General features: G+C 38.5%; 1 protein-coding gene across 12 annotated transcripts in view; it reads right to left on the bottom strand.

The window, feature by feature from the left end:
• Window positions 1-16,333, bottom strand: part of Crem (cAMP responsive element modulator) — a 70,831-nt gene that overhangs the window by 50,908 nt on the left and 3,590 nt on the right. For 7 of the 12 annotated variants that reach the window (XM_034510137.2, XM_076939643.1, XM_034510140.2 and 4 more), the window contains exons 2-3: window positions 7,786-7,886; window positions 5,337-5,454 (exon numbers count right to left, since the gene is read on the bottom strand). The exons of 1 other annotated variant lie outside the window; for it this stretch is intronic. In XM_034510137.2, the coding sequence (XP_034366028.1) occupies window positions 5,337-5,454; window positions 7,786-7,829 (162 nt within the window). In that variant the 5' untranslated portion in view covers window positions 7,830-7,886. Of the gene's footprint in view, window positions 1-5,336; window positions 5,455-7,785; window positions 7,887-9,621; window positions 9,714-15,677; window positions 15,802-16,333 lie in introns of all 12 variants that reach the window. 4 more of the 12 variants (XM_076939641.1, XM_076939636.1, XM_076939638.1 and 1 more) reach the window with 3 other exon arrangements.

Genomic DNA, 16,333 nt, shown 5'->3' with positions numbered 1-16,333 from the left:
TCTAGAACCATAAACCCCAAATAAACTCTTTCTTCTTGAGCTTGACTTGGTATAGTATTTTACCACAGGAAGTGAATTTGGCCTAATGCTGCCTATATTATAACGTTAATTTTGGTCCCCAAACCTGTTTACATCTAGTGCCAGCAAATAAGACACTGAGGGACCCTGCCCCCAGGTAGTTCTGGTTGGTAAATAAAGATGCCAGCAACCAATGATTGGGCAGGGCAGGCAGAGGTGGGACTTTTAGGAAGGAGAAAGAAGGAGATCTGCCTGTCAGAAGGAGAGGAGAGACACCATGCCTGAGAATGGTGAAAGACAGGGAGGCATAGCCAACATGTAAAGGAGTCAGGAAAGTGCAGCCCAGCTGGGCAGCCTTCTGGGTCCAGGGCAGCCAAGGTAGAATATAGATTTTAGTAAGTAATAACTTGGGATTATTGGCTGGAGATGGATGTTAGAAAGTGACTCAGCTGTTGCACTGTTTAAGGCATATCAAAAGATAAAGGCTGTGTGTATGACTTTCATTCAGGAAGTTAAGCATTGAGGCAGGTAGTAACCCTGCTGCTGGGATTTATATATAAAATATTGCTACAGAAAGGTAATTAGTATACTACTCCAAAAGCTTTATTTAAAGCCAGAAGCTAGCTATAAATCTATGTCTAGAACTCTGCCAAGATTCAGTAGGTATTCTTTAAAACACTTATATTAAGAATTTGTTAATTTTGTTGAGTATTTGCTAAACCAATAAATTCATAAATGTACTTGTTCTCTCTCTCTCTCTCTCTCTCTCTCTCTCTCTCTCTCTCTCTGTGTGTGTGTGTGTGTGTGTGTGTGTGTGTGTGTGTGTGTGTGTGTGTTATCATTCTCTGAATGGAAACTATTTCAAAGTTTCAAACCTAACTGAAGCCAGATGTGGTAGCTCATTCTTGGAATTCTAAGACTTGGGAGACTAAGGCAGAAACATTACCTTGAGTTTGAGGTCAACCTGCACTAACTACATTGTGAGTTGTAGGTCATCTTGGGATACAGAATGACATCCTCTGTTTTTACTAGAGGTAACAACACCCCTTTTAGACATCATACAGTAATAAAAGCCCTTGTGGTAGGTTGAATAAGAATAGCCCCCATAGACTCATGCTTGAATGTTTGGTTCCCAGTTGGTGGACTGTTTAGAAAAAACACAGTCCATAAATGAAGCTGTGTGAGATCTCTGAGAACTTGTGAGAAAATTCCAAGTAAACAAAACAAGAATCTTGTAATCTCTATTCCTCCATAATATACGTCATTCTTGGAATGTGCTTTCATGCCTCTCCCACTTCAGATTATTCATTGTAACTGGCTATTTGTTTATATGCCTCTATGGAAAAACATGTTTTTGCCATGTGGTCCTGTGATTGTATACTTTACTCAGGTGTGTTAGTAACTTTACTTTCAGGCTCGAAAGTAAAACCAGATCCATCAGCAACTACGCCATTTCTCTCAGCTCCCTTCCTGGAGCCCCCTTTAGATATGTATCCTCCATTGCTTGAAAATGACACTGAGTGGGGAATTTAATAATCAATATAATCTTGAATTCTCTCTCCTTTCTGACAAGAATTTAGGAGAGCCTATGAAAAAGCTACCTTTACAATCCAGGCAAGTTGGCCGGGCGGTGGTGGCGCACACCTTTAATCCCAGCACTTGGGAGGCAGAAGCAGTCGGATTTCTGAGTTTGAGGCCAGCCTGGTTTACAGAGTGATAGCCAGGACTACACAGAGAAATCCTGTGTCGAAAAACCAAGAGAGAGAGAGAGAGAGAGAGAGAGAGAGAGAGAGAGAGAGAGAGAGAGAGAGAGAGAATGAGAATCCAGGCAAGTTAGGGCACAGCAGGAAATGGAATTTGTTTACCAATTCTTCTCCAGGCTCAGGAATTGCACTTGGCATTTTCAGTGCAAATTTCAGCAAAATCAAAATGTTTACCTAATTTTGCACTAAACAATATATATATCTCCAGAAGGAGAGGCATCTTTGGTCAGTCCTTGCATATTATCTCAAGAGGCAAGGAAAGAACTACAGCTATTTGAATCCAAACAAAAAGAAGCATTTGTGATTCATGTAGATCCTTCACTGCCTTTAAACTTACTTATTTTCCCACTAAACTGTCTCCTACAGGCATTATAACACAGGAGGATAAAACTTTGGAATGGATCTATTTATACCATAAGGGCCATAAAATGCTAACTGCTCAATTAGCAAATCAGGGGAGAACCAGATGTCAACAATTATATGGACTTGGTCCTCGCTGTATTATAATACCCTTAACTAGCAATCATTTTTTAAGAATGTTACACAGCTCTATAGATTTCAAATTTCATTTGCAAATTATTATGGAAGGATAGGCAATCATTATTCAGCTTGCAAACCCTGGATTTTCTCATATGAACTGAATTAGTAATCACAAAACCTGTCCAACCTTCTCCCATTTCACAAGTAGATACTAATTTTATTGATGGCTCATCTATTGGTATAAACGGGATTCATGGCCCAGATATTCATTAATCTATTAATACTTCCTTTTCCTCAGTCCAACAGGTGGAACTGGCTGTTTTGACTCATTTTTTACAGTAAGTTAAATATCATTTCAGAGTCTGTTTATTATTGTAGAATTATTTCTAGCATTAGACTCATATTCTTGCACATGCTAACCCCTCTGGTTTTAATGCAGAAGGAAACAAGCAAGCTGATGCATTAACGTGTAGCATTTCTTCTCCAGAAAAAAACTGGGAAGGGGTGGGTATGCATCTGTCATTGTAGACGGACCCACTGAAACACTATGAATGCCTCTTTCCATCTGCCAGCCTCCGGCCATCACAGAAAACAGCAGAGGGCAAGGAAACAGCAGCAATCACCATAAAGATGGCAAGCCTCCAGCTGAAGGGCAAAGAAGGTGTCACCCACACTCAAAAGTCAAGCCTGCCCACCTGGGGCCAAATTAAGGCCCTATGCACACAAGAGACGTTACTTTACTAATGTCTCTGGGACCTTGGGACTATAATAGACTCATTTTTGAGTCTATGAGGCTATGAGTCTATGAGAGGGGGCTGTGTTTAATTTTTCCTTGAGATCTAAATCTCTTCTTAGTTGCATAGGACAGCATAACATTTGTATTCCTATTAGAAGGCATATACAGGCTTATGTTTTACCAGATACCAAAACTACTAATCATGTGGGTCTCTTTTCAAGCTATTCTCTAAATTTTTCTGATCAATATAATAATGTGACTAATAGTACTGGACATAGTTTGGGTCTCAGTTTTTGGTGGCACAGTATTATACACGATGCTTTCACTATTCTAATATTATAGATTATTTTCTTATAGGATATTCATGCATTAAATGACAATTAGATTTATCTTACAACATCTCAATCATTCTGTGTCTCCTGATATTAACAAATTAAAAGGGGGCAGATATCAGAACACAGTCCATGAAATGAAGCTGTGTGACATTTCTGAGAGCTTGTGAGAAAACTCCAAGTAAATAAGATACGATTCTTGTAATGTCTATCCCTCCATAATGGGTTGTTCTTGGAATGTGCTTTACTCCCAGGTAGAGCAGACAAGAATGAGTTCACTTCAGATTACTCATTATAGCTGCTATTATTTGTTTATATGCCTCTATGAGAAAACCATGGTTTTTCCATATAAAGGTTGAACTTGTAATAGTATGCTTTACCGAGGTAACTCTTCCTGACCCTCAGAGTATAAATTATCTGATGCTTTGAATAAAGTTGGCTATTGAAGGGGACTTCAGTCAACCTTAGTTTTAGGCCCTGCCCATGCCCAGGTTCATGCTGCAAACTAGTCAGTAAACAGGAAGGATTAGGAGGTACGGCCTTGTTGGAGGTGTGTCGCTGGTGGTGAACTTTGAGGTTTCAGAAGCCTACACAGGCCAGTCTCTGTCTGGTTCCTAAAAATCAGTATATAAAGTGCTCAGCTACAGCTTCAGCATCATCCCTGCCAGCCTGGCCCCATGCTTCCTGCCATGATGATCATGGACTAATAACCCTCTACAACAGTAAGCAAACTCCAAATGAAATACTTTCTAAGTTTCCTTAGTCAGGGTGTCTCTTCACAGCAATAGAACAGTAGTAACTACGATAACCCTAACACTAAGAATGGATTAGCTCTCTTGGAGATGTTAACAAGTGAGACCCAATAGAACCTACAGATAACTACTGCCAATGTTCTTGGTTATCTTCTAAAACAAGACAGAAGACTCTATTGGTAAAATGTCACATAGTAGAATCTTAAAACATGGAAGTACTAATCTAGTAGTGACCTGAAAGCTTTATCCCTACTGACTAGCTTCAATATGCTGCAAAGTGCTATTCATGTTACGAGAGGAGAAAAAAAAATAATTATCAGTCTTACCCAACTGTGAACCGTGCAAGTTACAATAGTGATTGACCTGGCAAGACATGTTCACTGCTACACTAGTGGCATAAAGATCATGGAAGCAAACAACCACTTTCTGGTTAAATTTAAAGCCTGCTGGATAAGATGAAGCCTTACCTAGCATTTTTGCTAGACAAGTCATAGTACCTAGGGAAGAACCTACTACCATTTTGCTGTTAAATGGACATAGTATTAAACTATCTCCTAACGATTTAACATTATACCCATAAATTAATATAGCTCTCGACCCTGATCAGAGAAGCTTCTATTTATAATAGGTGGAAATCGACATATACCCACAATGGGCCGAGGTACAGAGGCTAAGAGACTGTAGAAATGACTGGGTGTGGTGATGTTCACTTTAATCTCAGCACTCAGAAGGCAGAGGCAAGTGGATCTCTGTAGATTCTAGACCAGGCTGGTCTACATGGTAGGCTCCAGGCCAGCCAGGACTACACAGTGAGATCCAGTTTCACAAAAGAAAAAAAAAATAAAAAAAGACAACATTGGGAAGGTAGGGAAAACAGGGTTGAAACTGGAGAGGTTAGAAGGGTAAATATGACCAAAATGTGTACAAAATTCTCAAAGAACTGATAGGAAAGTAAAGATCAAGATAAATACATAATGGGCAAACAAAATTTCCACAAACTTTAATAACTATGATATTAGAACTGTATATATGTGGAATTAGCAAACCAGTCAAGTAATAACTTAGAATTTCCATGCTACACAGGAGTTTGTGTCAGGGGTCAGCAGCATTATCAAGCATATGTTACAATGCCAAAATGTCTTCTCATCAAAGTAAAAATCAATAAATATAGGCTGTATTTAAGGTAACTGAAAAAACTTCACACAATTCTCATTTCTATCTATTTAAACTTTCATTGTACCTGCCTATGGCCTACCTGAGCTAGAGTAGGAACAGAAATTTGGCCAGTCTGCATATGAGCAGAGCTATGCTCTGCCACAGAATGTGTTACACTTCGATCCTGCTGTGATTCAACTGTTTCCATGGTCATTTGCCTAAAAGACAAAAAGAAAAACCCATTAAGGCAATAACTGAATGATCTAGAAATACTGACTACTGCTTCTAACTACCTTTCTGATATTTACTTCTGGCAGCCACCTATACCACTTTTTTTTTTTTGTAAGAAATAAGTTTTGTAGTAGATCCTTAATACTCTGACATTAATTCTCTGCTCAATAAATTCAAAGGAGGCCAAGGAAGTACTTTAATGTATTTTATGGGTAGCTGTTTAGCTGTTTAGTGCCTGCTGCCAAGCCTGATGACTTGGGTTCAATCTTCAAGATGGTATAGACTAAACAACTCAACAGAATCAAGTGGTCCTCTCTCTCTCTCTCTCTCTCTCTCTCTCTCTCTCTCTCTCTCTCTTTCTCTCTCACACACACACACACTTTTCTTATCACCTTCCATCACACTATCTGATGTATGTGTGGATGGAAGTGAAGTGGAAGGTGCTTTTTGTGAGACGAGATCTCACTATGTAGGCCAGGCTGGCTTTGAACTTGTGAGTCCCAGCCTCCCAAGTGCTAAGATCACAGTCCTACCATAAAGCCAAGGACAAGTAACTTGTTAACTATGTGGTGCATACTACATGCTTTGAGAACACAGGCAGAAATGATAATGGCTGCTGAGGATGGAGCCACACGAGCAGCATTTTGAAGACTATGTAGGCAAAAGAAAAAAAAAAAGAAAAAAAACATTTTTAAAAAAGCTATCAGGGGCACCCAGGAAGCAATTTTTAAAAGTTAGGATCAAAGAAGAGAAGACGAATCACAGTTCACAGATATTAACTAAAAAATAAGACAGCTTTAAAACTGTATAATTAGCCGGGTGGTGCACACCTTTAATCCCAGCACTTGGGAGGCAGAGGCAGGCAGATTTCTGAGTTCGAGGCCAGCCTGGTCTACAGAGTGAGTTCCAGGACAGCCAGGGCTACACAGAGAAACCCTGTCTCCAAAAAAAAAAAAAAAAAAAAAAAAAAAAAAAAAAAAAAAAAAAAAAAAAAAAAAGCTGTATAATTAAAGTGTTCAGTTAACTAGTAAACATGTAGGTTGAGGTCTTTCCAACTTAAAAAATCACATTAAGCTGGTAAATGAGTAAATTACCCTTGAAGAAGAAAAAACAACCCATTAATGCCCCTCCCCATTTAATATTAGGTCTCAGGTAGCCCAGTCTGGTCTCAAATTTGGTATGCAGCCCAAGATGACCTTGAACTCTTCATTCTCCTGCCTATCCATGTGGAGGCCTGTCCATCATGCCCAGTGTATGTGTGCTGCTAAGGCTAGAACTTAGGCTTCATGCACGCTAGGCAAGCACTCATCAATTGAGCTACATTTGGCTTGGGCCAAAATGTGTTCTTATTTTCAAGCAGCTTTACCAAAAAGGCATTAAAAAATGTATGTTCTCTGTAGATATAAATCTGACTGATGATAAAATTTTTCTGTGGGTATTTTCTGAGGGTAACCAAAAGAAAACTTGAAGATTTCTGATTTGTAAAACCCTGTGGAGATTGTTTTCTCCTTTTCAAGTATAATAGCAAGGGAGATGCCTCAGACCCTGTAGTGGTGATTCCTGGTTGTCAACTTGACTATATCTGGAATGAACTACAATCCAGAATTGGAAGGCTCACCTGTGATCCTGATCTTGAGGCAGGGGGATACAAGTTTCTGACCTGGATCTTGGCATGGAGATCTTGAGGCATAGTGGCTATGAATCCCAAGGAGATCTCTGAGTTCAAGGTCATCTGGGACAAAGCAGGTCCCAGATCCAGGCGTGGTGGCACATACCTTTAATCTAGACCACACCTTCTGCAGGAGACCTACCATAAGGACATTGGAAGAAGGAAGATTGCTCTTCTTCACTTGCGTGCCTTGTGGGACTGAGCAACTGCTAGATTCTTGGGCTTCCATTCACAGCTGCTGCTGACCATTGTTGGGGAGTTGGACTACAGACTGTAAGTCATCAATAAATTCCCTTACTATATAGAGACTACCCATAAGTTCTGTGACTCTAGAGAACGCAAAGACAGACCCTGAGGATTCCTCTAATTCTGTAATTCCCCCAAACCATCCACATACAGATAGGCATGTCTACTTTTTGCTGAGGATGCCACCAATACTCAGCAAAGCCAAATGTGAACACTCACTTCAGCTTCATCCCCTACTCTACCCTTAGCTGTGTGGCTAAGTGATGTCAGTACATGTTATCACAACATACATACATTCACACGTGCAGACCTGTGTGCCTACAGGTACCACCAATCTGCTTATCACTGGAACTTTCAGCTCTAGGCAAGACCTTCCAAAGAACAAGAAAACATATCCACCTACCTTACATTTGTCCTCATATACTTTTTCCTGCCACATTTGCTCATTATTATTACATGTGTAATCAATGCTTTGTTCCTTCCCTGTTTTCTTCTTTATTTATCCTGCAGTAAAATCACAATTGTGAATTAGGAGGCCATAACATTTTATTCTTAAAAAAATTAAATCTCTCAGAGCTAAGCCAGAAAAATGATTCCTCCTCCTCCTCCTCCTCCTCCTCCTCCTCCTCCTCCTCCTCCTCCTCCTCTTCCTCCTCCTCTTCCTCCTCTTCTTCCTCCCCCCTCTTTCTCTTCTTCCTCTTCCTCCTCCTTCTTCTTCTCTTCTTCTTTTAAGACAGGGTCTTCCTATACAGCTCTGTCTGGCCTAAAACTTTCTATGTAGCCCTGGCTGGCTTAGATCAAATTCACAGAGATCCACAAGCTTCTGCCTCCCACTAGTAAATAATCTAGCTTCTTTAGAACTAAAACCAAAATTAAAGGATGAAAGGACTCTGTATTATTCTTCAAACATCAATTTATGCCAGATGTGGTGGCATATACCTTTAATCCTAATACTTGAGAAGCAGAGGTGGGCAGAACTCTGTGAGTTCCAGGCCATCCTGGTCTATATATTCCAGATCACCCAGGGTTACACTGTGAGACCATCTAAGAAAATAACACATACAGACACATACATACATGCATACATGCATACATACATACATGCATACATACATACATACATGCATACATACATACATGCATGCATACATACATACATACATGCATACATACATACATACATACATGCATACATGCATACATACATACATACATGCATACATACATACATACATGCATACATACATACATACGTACATGCATACATACATACGTACATGCATACATACATACGTACATGCATGCATGCATACATGCATACATGCATACATACATACATGCATACATACATACATGCATACATACATACATACATGCATACATACATACATACATGCATACATACATACATACATGCATACATACATACATACATGCATACATACATACATACATGCATACATACATACATACATGCATACATGCATACATACATACATACATGCATACATACATACATACATGCATACATACATACATACATGCATACATACATACATACATACATACATTAGGGGCTGGAGAAATAGCACAATATTTAAGAGCTCGTGTACTCTTCCAAAGACCTAAGTTTGGTCCCTGTTCATTGAGTGGCTCACAATTGCCTGCTACCCCAGCTCCAGGGAATCTAATGCTCTCCCTAGTCTCCACTATCCACTGCACACATATGTTGTACTCACAGAGTCACAAAAATAAAATGAACTTTTTTTTCTTGAGACAAGATTTCACTATCCAGCTCTGGCTGGCTGGAACACACAGTGTAAACCAAAGTGACCTGGTACTCACAGAGTACGCCCACCTCTGCAGAACTCCCAAGAACTGAAAGTAATGGTGTACATTCAGCATGATAAATCTTTTTTAAAAGTTTTTAAACATTTTGTTTTTAAACATTTAACACTGTGAAATGAGGTTAAACTAGTGAAGAAAAAAAACAAAACATAGAAGATTTAAATATTTTTTTAACGTTTTTAACCATCTTACTTCTAAATGTTTAACAATGTGAAATGAGGTGAAACTAGTGAAGAAAAAGACCAAAATGTAGAAGATTATATTTCAGAGCTGAAATGAAAGATTGGAATTCAGGGATTAGCCATGGATACACTGCTCCCAGAAACCCCTCCTAACTGGGTCTCTCTTTAAAACTGCAGGCAACAAACAAGCTTACCAAACACTGACATACCTGTAATCCCTGAACTCAAGATGGTGACTTAAGGGAATCGGGAGTCATCCTTGGTCACCCCTGGCTACCCACAGAGTCCAAGGCCGCTTGAGCTATAAGATACACTGCATTAAAAGAAGGGAAGGAGGCAGGGTGCCTTTAATTCCAGCGCCTGAAGGCAGAGGCAGGCAGATCTGTGACTGGAGGCCTGTCTGATCTACAAAGTGAGTTCCAGGACTACACAGAGAAGCCCTATGTCAAAAACAAAACAGAAACAAAAACAAAAAAAGAGGAGGGAAGGGAGATGGCTCATCAGTTAAGCTCTCCTAAAGGACGCAGGCTTGGTTTCCATCATCCTCACAGTGGTTAACAACTGTAATTTCAGTTCCAGAGAAGCCAATGCCCTCTTCTGGACTTCCCCCAGGCACTGCATGCATATGGTACACAGACAGACATATATACACTGTAAAATGAGGTAAAACTGGTTAAGAAAAAGATCAAAGTATACAAGATTTCATCTCAGAGCTAGAAAGAAGACCAGAAATTTGGGATAAATGCCAAGAATGTAGGCAAAACAACTATATACATAAAAAAAATCTTGGAATAAAAAGTGAAGAACTGACAAGACAGCTGAACTGATAAGCTATTGGCTATATAAAAGTCTGGTGGTCTGATTTCAACCTCCAGAACCCATGTAAGGGAAGAGAGAGAACCAACTCTACAAAGTTGTCCTCTGATCAAAAAACACATCTTTCAATCCCCAGAGCATACACATACTCACTAATGATGACGATGATAATAATTTTTAAAGATAAGGTTCCATTCCTTGTGATTAAACCTGTTACATGATGCTAGCCTTTCATAAGGAGACATCTTATCCTCTTTAAAAGTCCTATAACCAATAGAAAGGATAGGGCCCATCAGTTCACTAAATACTAATACTAATCAGAACCCGCTATATATATATCATGCTCTTACACAAAGTCCTGGAAACACTCTACAATATAGACACTCTACTCTCCAAGAGCCTTCAGTCTAAAGAGAGAACAGATGTATAAACAAAGAATAATGATCATACCTGAGCAATAACCATCACAGGACAAAAAAAAAATAGAAAACTGATAATTTCTATGTTTCACTATAAAATATTTTTAATTCATTGAGTAATATAGTTCTTAAATTTCATCTTTATCATTATTTTGTGTATATGCATGAGGAAGTGAACCAGTATATGTCAGAGTACAACTTTGTGGACTCAACTTCTCCTTTCACTGTGAAACTTAGGAATTAATCTCAGATCATCAGGCCTGCAGATCAAGCGCTTTTACCCACTTCACCATTTTGCCTGTCCTGATTAACTAATACATTCTGTTGTTGAAATAGTCTCACTGTATAGACCCTGTTGACCTAGAGTTTGCTATATAGACCACCTGGACTTGAATTTACAGAGATTCCCCCTCCTCCAATATGCTGAGAATAAAGACATGTACCACCATCTTATATATTCTTAAGAGTTAATATTTTTTAAAATAAAGAAGAAAAAGTAAATAAAAATCTCAGCACTTGTGAGGTAGAGGCTGACAGATCTCTCTGAGTGCAAGGCTACTCTGGTCTAACTATAAGTTCCAGGACAGCCAAGACTATAATGTGAGACCAATTCTCAAAAAAAAAAAAAAAAAAAAAAAAAAAAAAAAAAAAAAAAAACAATAACAAAGAAAACATGACAAAGTAAAAAAAACAAAAACTGATGGAAAAGTAGTTAGTGAAGTTCAGGAACAGCTACCATTCCTTTTCCTAGTGGCAGCCATCACTGAAGACCCATTTCCTGACATCACAAGCATGTCAAAAGAGTAGCCTCAATAACGAACTACACTAGATTCTGGCTCCGAATTATCAGAAAACTATTTCACTCGTCTTGGGTCTCAGTTCTCTTTCTCTTTCTTTCTCTCTCTCTCTCTCTCTCTCTCTCTGTCGCTCTCTCTCTCTCTCTCTCTCGCACCCTCCCTCTCTCTCTCTCCCTCTCCCCCTGGTTGCCACCTTGCCAAGTCTATAGGATACTTTTTAGGCTCCATTTTCCTTAATGTCTCCTCAGCATTTCCTACTTCAAATTCCAACCTCTTGAAGTATTTGTTAACACCACAAATAATTAATCAAATTAATTAGCCCTTTGTTCTCTCTTGATTTTTGTTTTTGAAACAGGATCTTGGGGCTGGAAAGATGGCTTGATGGATAAGAGCACTGGCTGCTCATCCAGGACTTTATTCCCAATACCCACATGGTGGTTCACAACCATCCAAAACTCCAGTCCCAGAGAATCTGATGCCCTCAGAAACCTCTGAAGGTATCAGGCATGCACATGATATGCAAACATATACACAGAACACCTATACACAAAATACAGTAAACACGTGAAACAGAATCTCACTTTCAAACTCATAGTGATCCTCCTGCCTCAGCCTTCTAAGTGCTGCTGGGATTACAGAAATCAGCCTATTTAAACCACATCTGCTGATCTACTCACATAAAATTGGTATTCCAGCTGGGTGTGGTGGTACATCCAATCAATTCTAGCACTGAGAAGACAGAGGCAGGCTGATCTCTATGAGTTCAATGCTAGCTAGGTCTAAATAGCAAGTTTTAGGCAAGCCTGGGCTACATAGTGAGACTCAAAAAAACAAAACAAAAAAGGTTAGCTTTCCCCAGGCCTCCAGGAACAATAATGCTCCATACTTTCCCTAGGCCATTTCATATTTAATTGATGATTCTCAATTTTCACTTCAGGCTATATTTCTCCTGAACACCATCCTCCCAAGAATCTACCAGATGTTTCTTAGTGGTTGGCACACAGATCTTAAACAAAAATGCTCAAAGCTACACCGAAGCTCCCTTCTCATCCAGCAATGGTCCCTTGATGTTCTCCTACTTCAATGACAGAGCTACTGACTCAGCCACCCTCGCAGCCCTCTCCCTTCATACCTAATACCTTTGTCCCCAACTGCTAAGGTAGAAATGTGGCTGTCTAGTACAATGATAGTATGGTGACACTAGTATGGTGATAGAGGTGGGTAAAGAGCATTGCCAGTTGATGGAGTAGAAACTAAGTTTCACCACTTTCAAGTTGTGTGATCTAAGCTACTTACCTACATCACTGAATCTAAAATGTCCAGCTCTTCTTCAAATGTGGAATTAGAATCACTATTCAGTCCCAATAATTCTATCTCCTAGGCTTCATCCCTTTCTATTTTGTTCCCCTTGTCAGTGCTTTTAGTTACCACTCTAACCATTTTCTAGCAGGAGGAAATAAGTCTTTTCCTACTGCACTTCACTGACACCTCTCAACTTCTTATAATCTGCCTCACTTGGTCACAGAAGTATTTGAAATGCTATTTCCTTACTTGAAGTCATCCATAGTTCCTCTTACCTTAAGGATGACTATCCAAAGTCCTAAGCACAGTAACTGCAGGAATTCGTGTGGAGGAGCATAGCTTGCTACAAGGGCACTGAGACATTAAGGAATGCCATCCCATCATTTCCAGTCTCCAGGTTTGGGAGGACTTTGTGAGAATCTATTAAACCAGCGCTTTCAGATTATTTCACTATGAACTATATATAATTTGAGTTTTTAAATTTTTATGTATGAGTGTGTAGTACTAGTGATTAATGCATTTTAGGCAAGCACTTTAGCACTAAACTACACCTGTTTCGGGGGGGGGGGTGGGCATTTTGGTTTTTAGTATCTCAAGCAGATTATCTGAAGCTCAGACTGGCCTCAAGCTGGCAATGCTCCTGCCTAAGTCTCCTGAATGCTAGTCGTAAGCATTAGAAGAAAAATAGGCAAATTACAGCTTATTTAAGTACAAAAAAATTAGTTCAAAAATTGCTTTCCCTAGATATGGATTTCTGAATGCATTTGGTTAGAAATTTGTATACCATATCCATGAAAACTTTACAGCATATAAGGCTTGGTTATACAAACAGTATTTGGTATTTATCTCACCTATCACCAATATGTTGTTCTGTTTACACCTCTTGACATAAATGTTCCAGTTAATTACAATGCTCTATCAGTACCCAAAATATCCATGCAGATCACAGAAAATTTTATATTAAAATTATATTTGGAATATTATGAACATGTACTATGCTTTGGTTAACTGAATTAATATTACAAAGTAACTTTCAAGAAAAAATTAATTATTTATATATATATATATTATATATTATATATATGATATATATATATATGATATATATCATATATATATGATATATATCATATATATATATATATATATATATATATATATATATATATACTTCTAACAAAGCTCTCAGAAGGCTGAGGCAGGGAAACTGAGTTTAAGGCCAGCCTAGAGTTATCTGGTAAAATTTTACCGCCAAAAAAAGAAAAATATATAAAAACTAACTAGTCAGTTTCCATCACGTTCTCTAGGCAGCCAAGGGCTTGGCAACAGTGTTTGCTTAGCTGGCCAGCTGTGCTTGTCAACAGGCTTCATTATGCTAGACACATTTGCTGTAGTTTAGAACTCTGTTAAACAGTACATTAGATAGCCAAACCATTTAAAAAGAGAGCAATACCTCTGAAAACTAAGCTAAATGTTTTGAAACTAATTTTCCCTTTAGAAACTATACTTTTGGGGACTAGAGAAACAGCTCAACAGTTAAGAGTACTTGATGTTCTTCCAGAGGACCCAAGTTCAACATCCAACAGCCATCTGTATCTCCAGCTACAGTAGATGTGATGGCGCTGGCATCCTCTGCCACCTACACTCACGTGCATAAACAGACATGAAGGTACACACACATACACATAATAAATAATAATAAACTTTTTAAATTCTACTTTGGGATTGTATACTATAAATAAAGCTAAATATAAAATACTGGAAAAAGCATTATAAAAATTAGGAGTACTATATAAAACATGTATAAAACAGTCAAAGTTTTGTCTTTATTCCCTTTAAATACCAAAAATAGATTCTATAAATCATTCACTGTTAAGATTATGTTTTGCAAGAAAGTAATGAAAGCAAAAAGAAAAAGAATTAAAAACTACAATTAGCGTAACTGTGGATATGAGACAGTGCAAAGTGGTAAGAACACCTGGCTTCTTCTAGCACTCTTTACCATGTATACACACACACACACCCCAAAGGGCACAGACATATGCAGGCAAAACACTCATACACATAAAATAAAAGTTATAAAAGTAGAAGCTGGGCAGTAATAGCACACACCTTTAGTCCTAGCACTTGGGAGAGACAGGTGGCTTTCTGAGTTTTGAGACCAGCCTGATCTACTGAATTAGGTCCAAGACAGCCAAGGCTACAGAGAGAATCCCTGTCTCAAAAAAAAAAAAAAAACCATAGATGGATGGATGGATGGATGGATGGATGGATGGATGGATAGATGGATGGATGGATAAATAATAAAATACAGATATATAAAACATGAATATGAGGAAATAGACACTTGAATTAGCCAGTATTCAGAGAGAAGAATGTAAACATTATACTTACCTAGTTTGGTTCTAGCTTTTATATCTGAACAAAATACCTAAGGGACTGGAGAGATGGCTCAGTAGTTAAAAGTACATGTTGGTCTTACAGAGGACCTAGGTTCTATTCTACTCACAACTATCTATAACTCTAGTTTCAGGGGACTGAACAACTTCTTCTGACCTCTAAGGATAACAGGCATGCATGTGGTACATAGATATACATGCAAGCAAAACAACCATACACATAAAACAATTTTTTTAAATTTTTCTTTAAATAATACTTAAGTGAAGAAATACAACCAAATTTAATCCCTTTGGCAATTTTAATAATATAGCATCTACCCAGCACCTGAGAGATAGCAGCAGGACCAATATTCAAGACGACTCTCAGCTACACAGGAAGTTTGAGTCTAACCTGGGCAATATGAGACTTTGCCTCAAAATAATCAAATAAATAAAAGCATCATAGGCTAGGAAGATAGCTCAGTGGGTAAGAATGCTTACTCTATAAGAATGAAAAAACATAAGGACTGGAGTTCAAATTCTGAGCACCCACCTAAAAAGTGAGGCATGACTGTACATGCCATTAACCCCAAGATTTTCAAGTAAACATAGATATTCCAGGAACTCTCTGGGCACCCAGTCTGGCTCAGTTGGCAAGCTTCCAGCTCAGTGAGATCCTGTCTCAAGACAATTCGGCAAAAAGCAATAAATAGCACTCAGTGTCTTGCTCTGGATTCAGTATGCAGACACACAAAAGAGCATACTGCACACACATGTGAACACCACACACACACAAATTATAAAAATAAAGTATCCAAAGTATCTGTCAGCAGTAGTGTGTGTCTTCATATATGATAAAGTTGTCCTAATTCCAGAGCTGAAGGCTTTCATCCTATCAAACTAAGCTGAGACTATAGTTTAAGAGTAGAGTGTTTGCCTAGTATATGCAAGGCCCATCTTGTTACTCACTGAAGAAAAAGAATTCTCTAAAAACATTTGTGGTGGTTTGAATGAGAATGGCCTCTCATAAGCCATAAGAGTTGAATGTTTGGTCTATAGTTGGTTTAAACTATTTAGCAAGGACAGTGGATCTTGACCCTAATGTTATGACACTTTAGTACAGTTCCTCATGTTATGGTGATTCCCCCAACCATAAAATTATTTTTGTTGCTATTTCATAACTGTAATGTTGCTGTTATAAGTCATAAT

Source organism: Arvicanthis niloticus, chromosome 8 (assembly GCF_011762505.2).
Source record: "Arvicanthis niloticus isolate mArvNil1 chromosome 8, mArvNil1.pat.X, whole genome shotgun sequence".
Taxonomy (NCBI): Eukaryota; Metazoa; Chordata; class Mammalia; order Rodentia; family Muridae; genus Arvicanthis; species Arvicanthis niloticus.
This window is presented reverse-complemented; position numbering and strand designations above follow the sequence as displayed.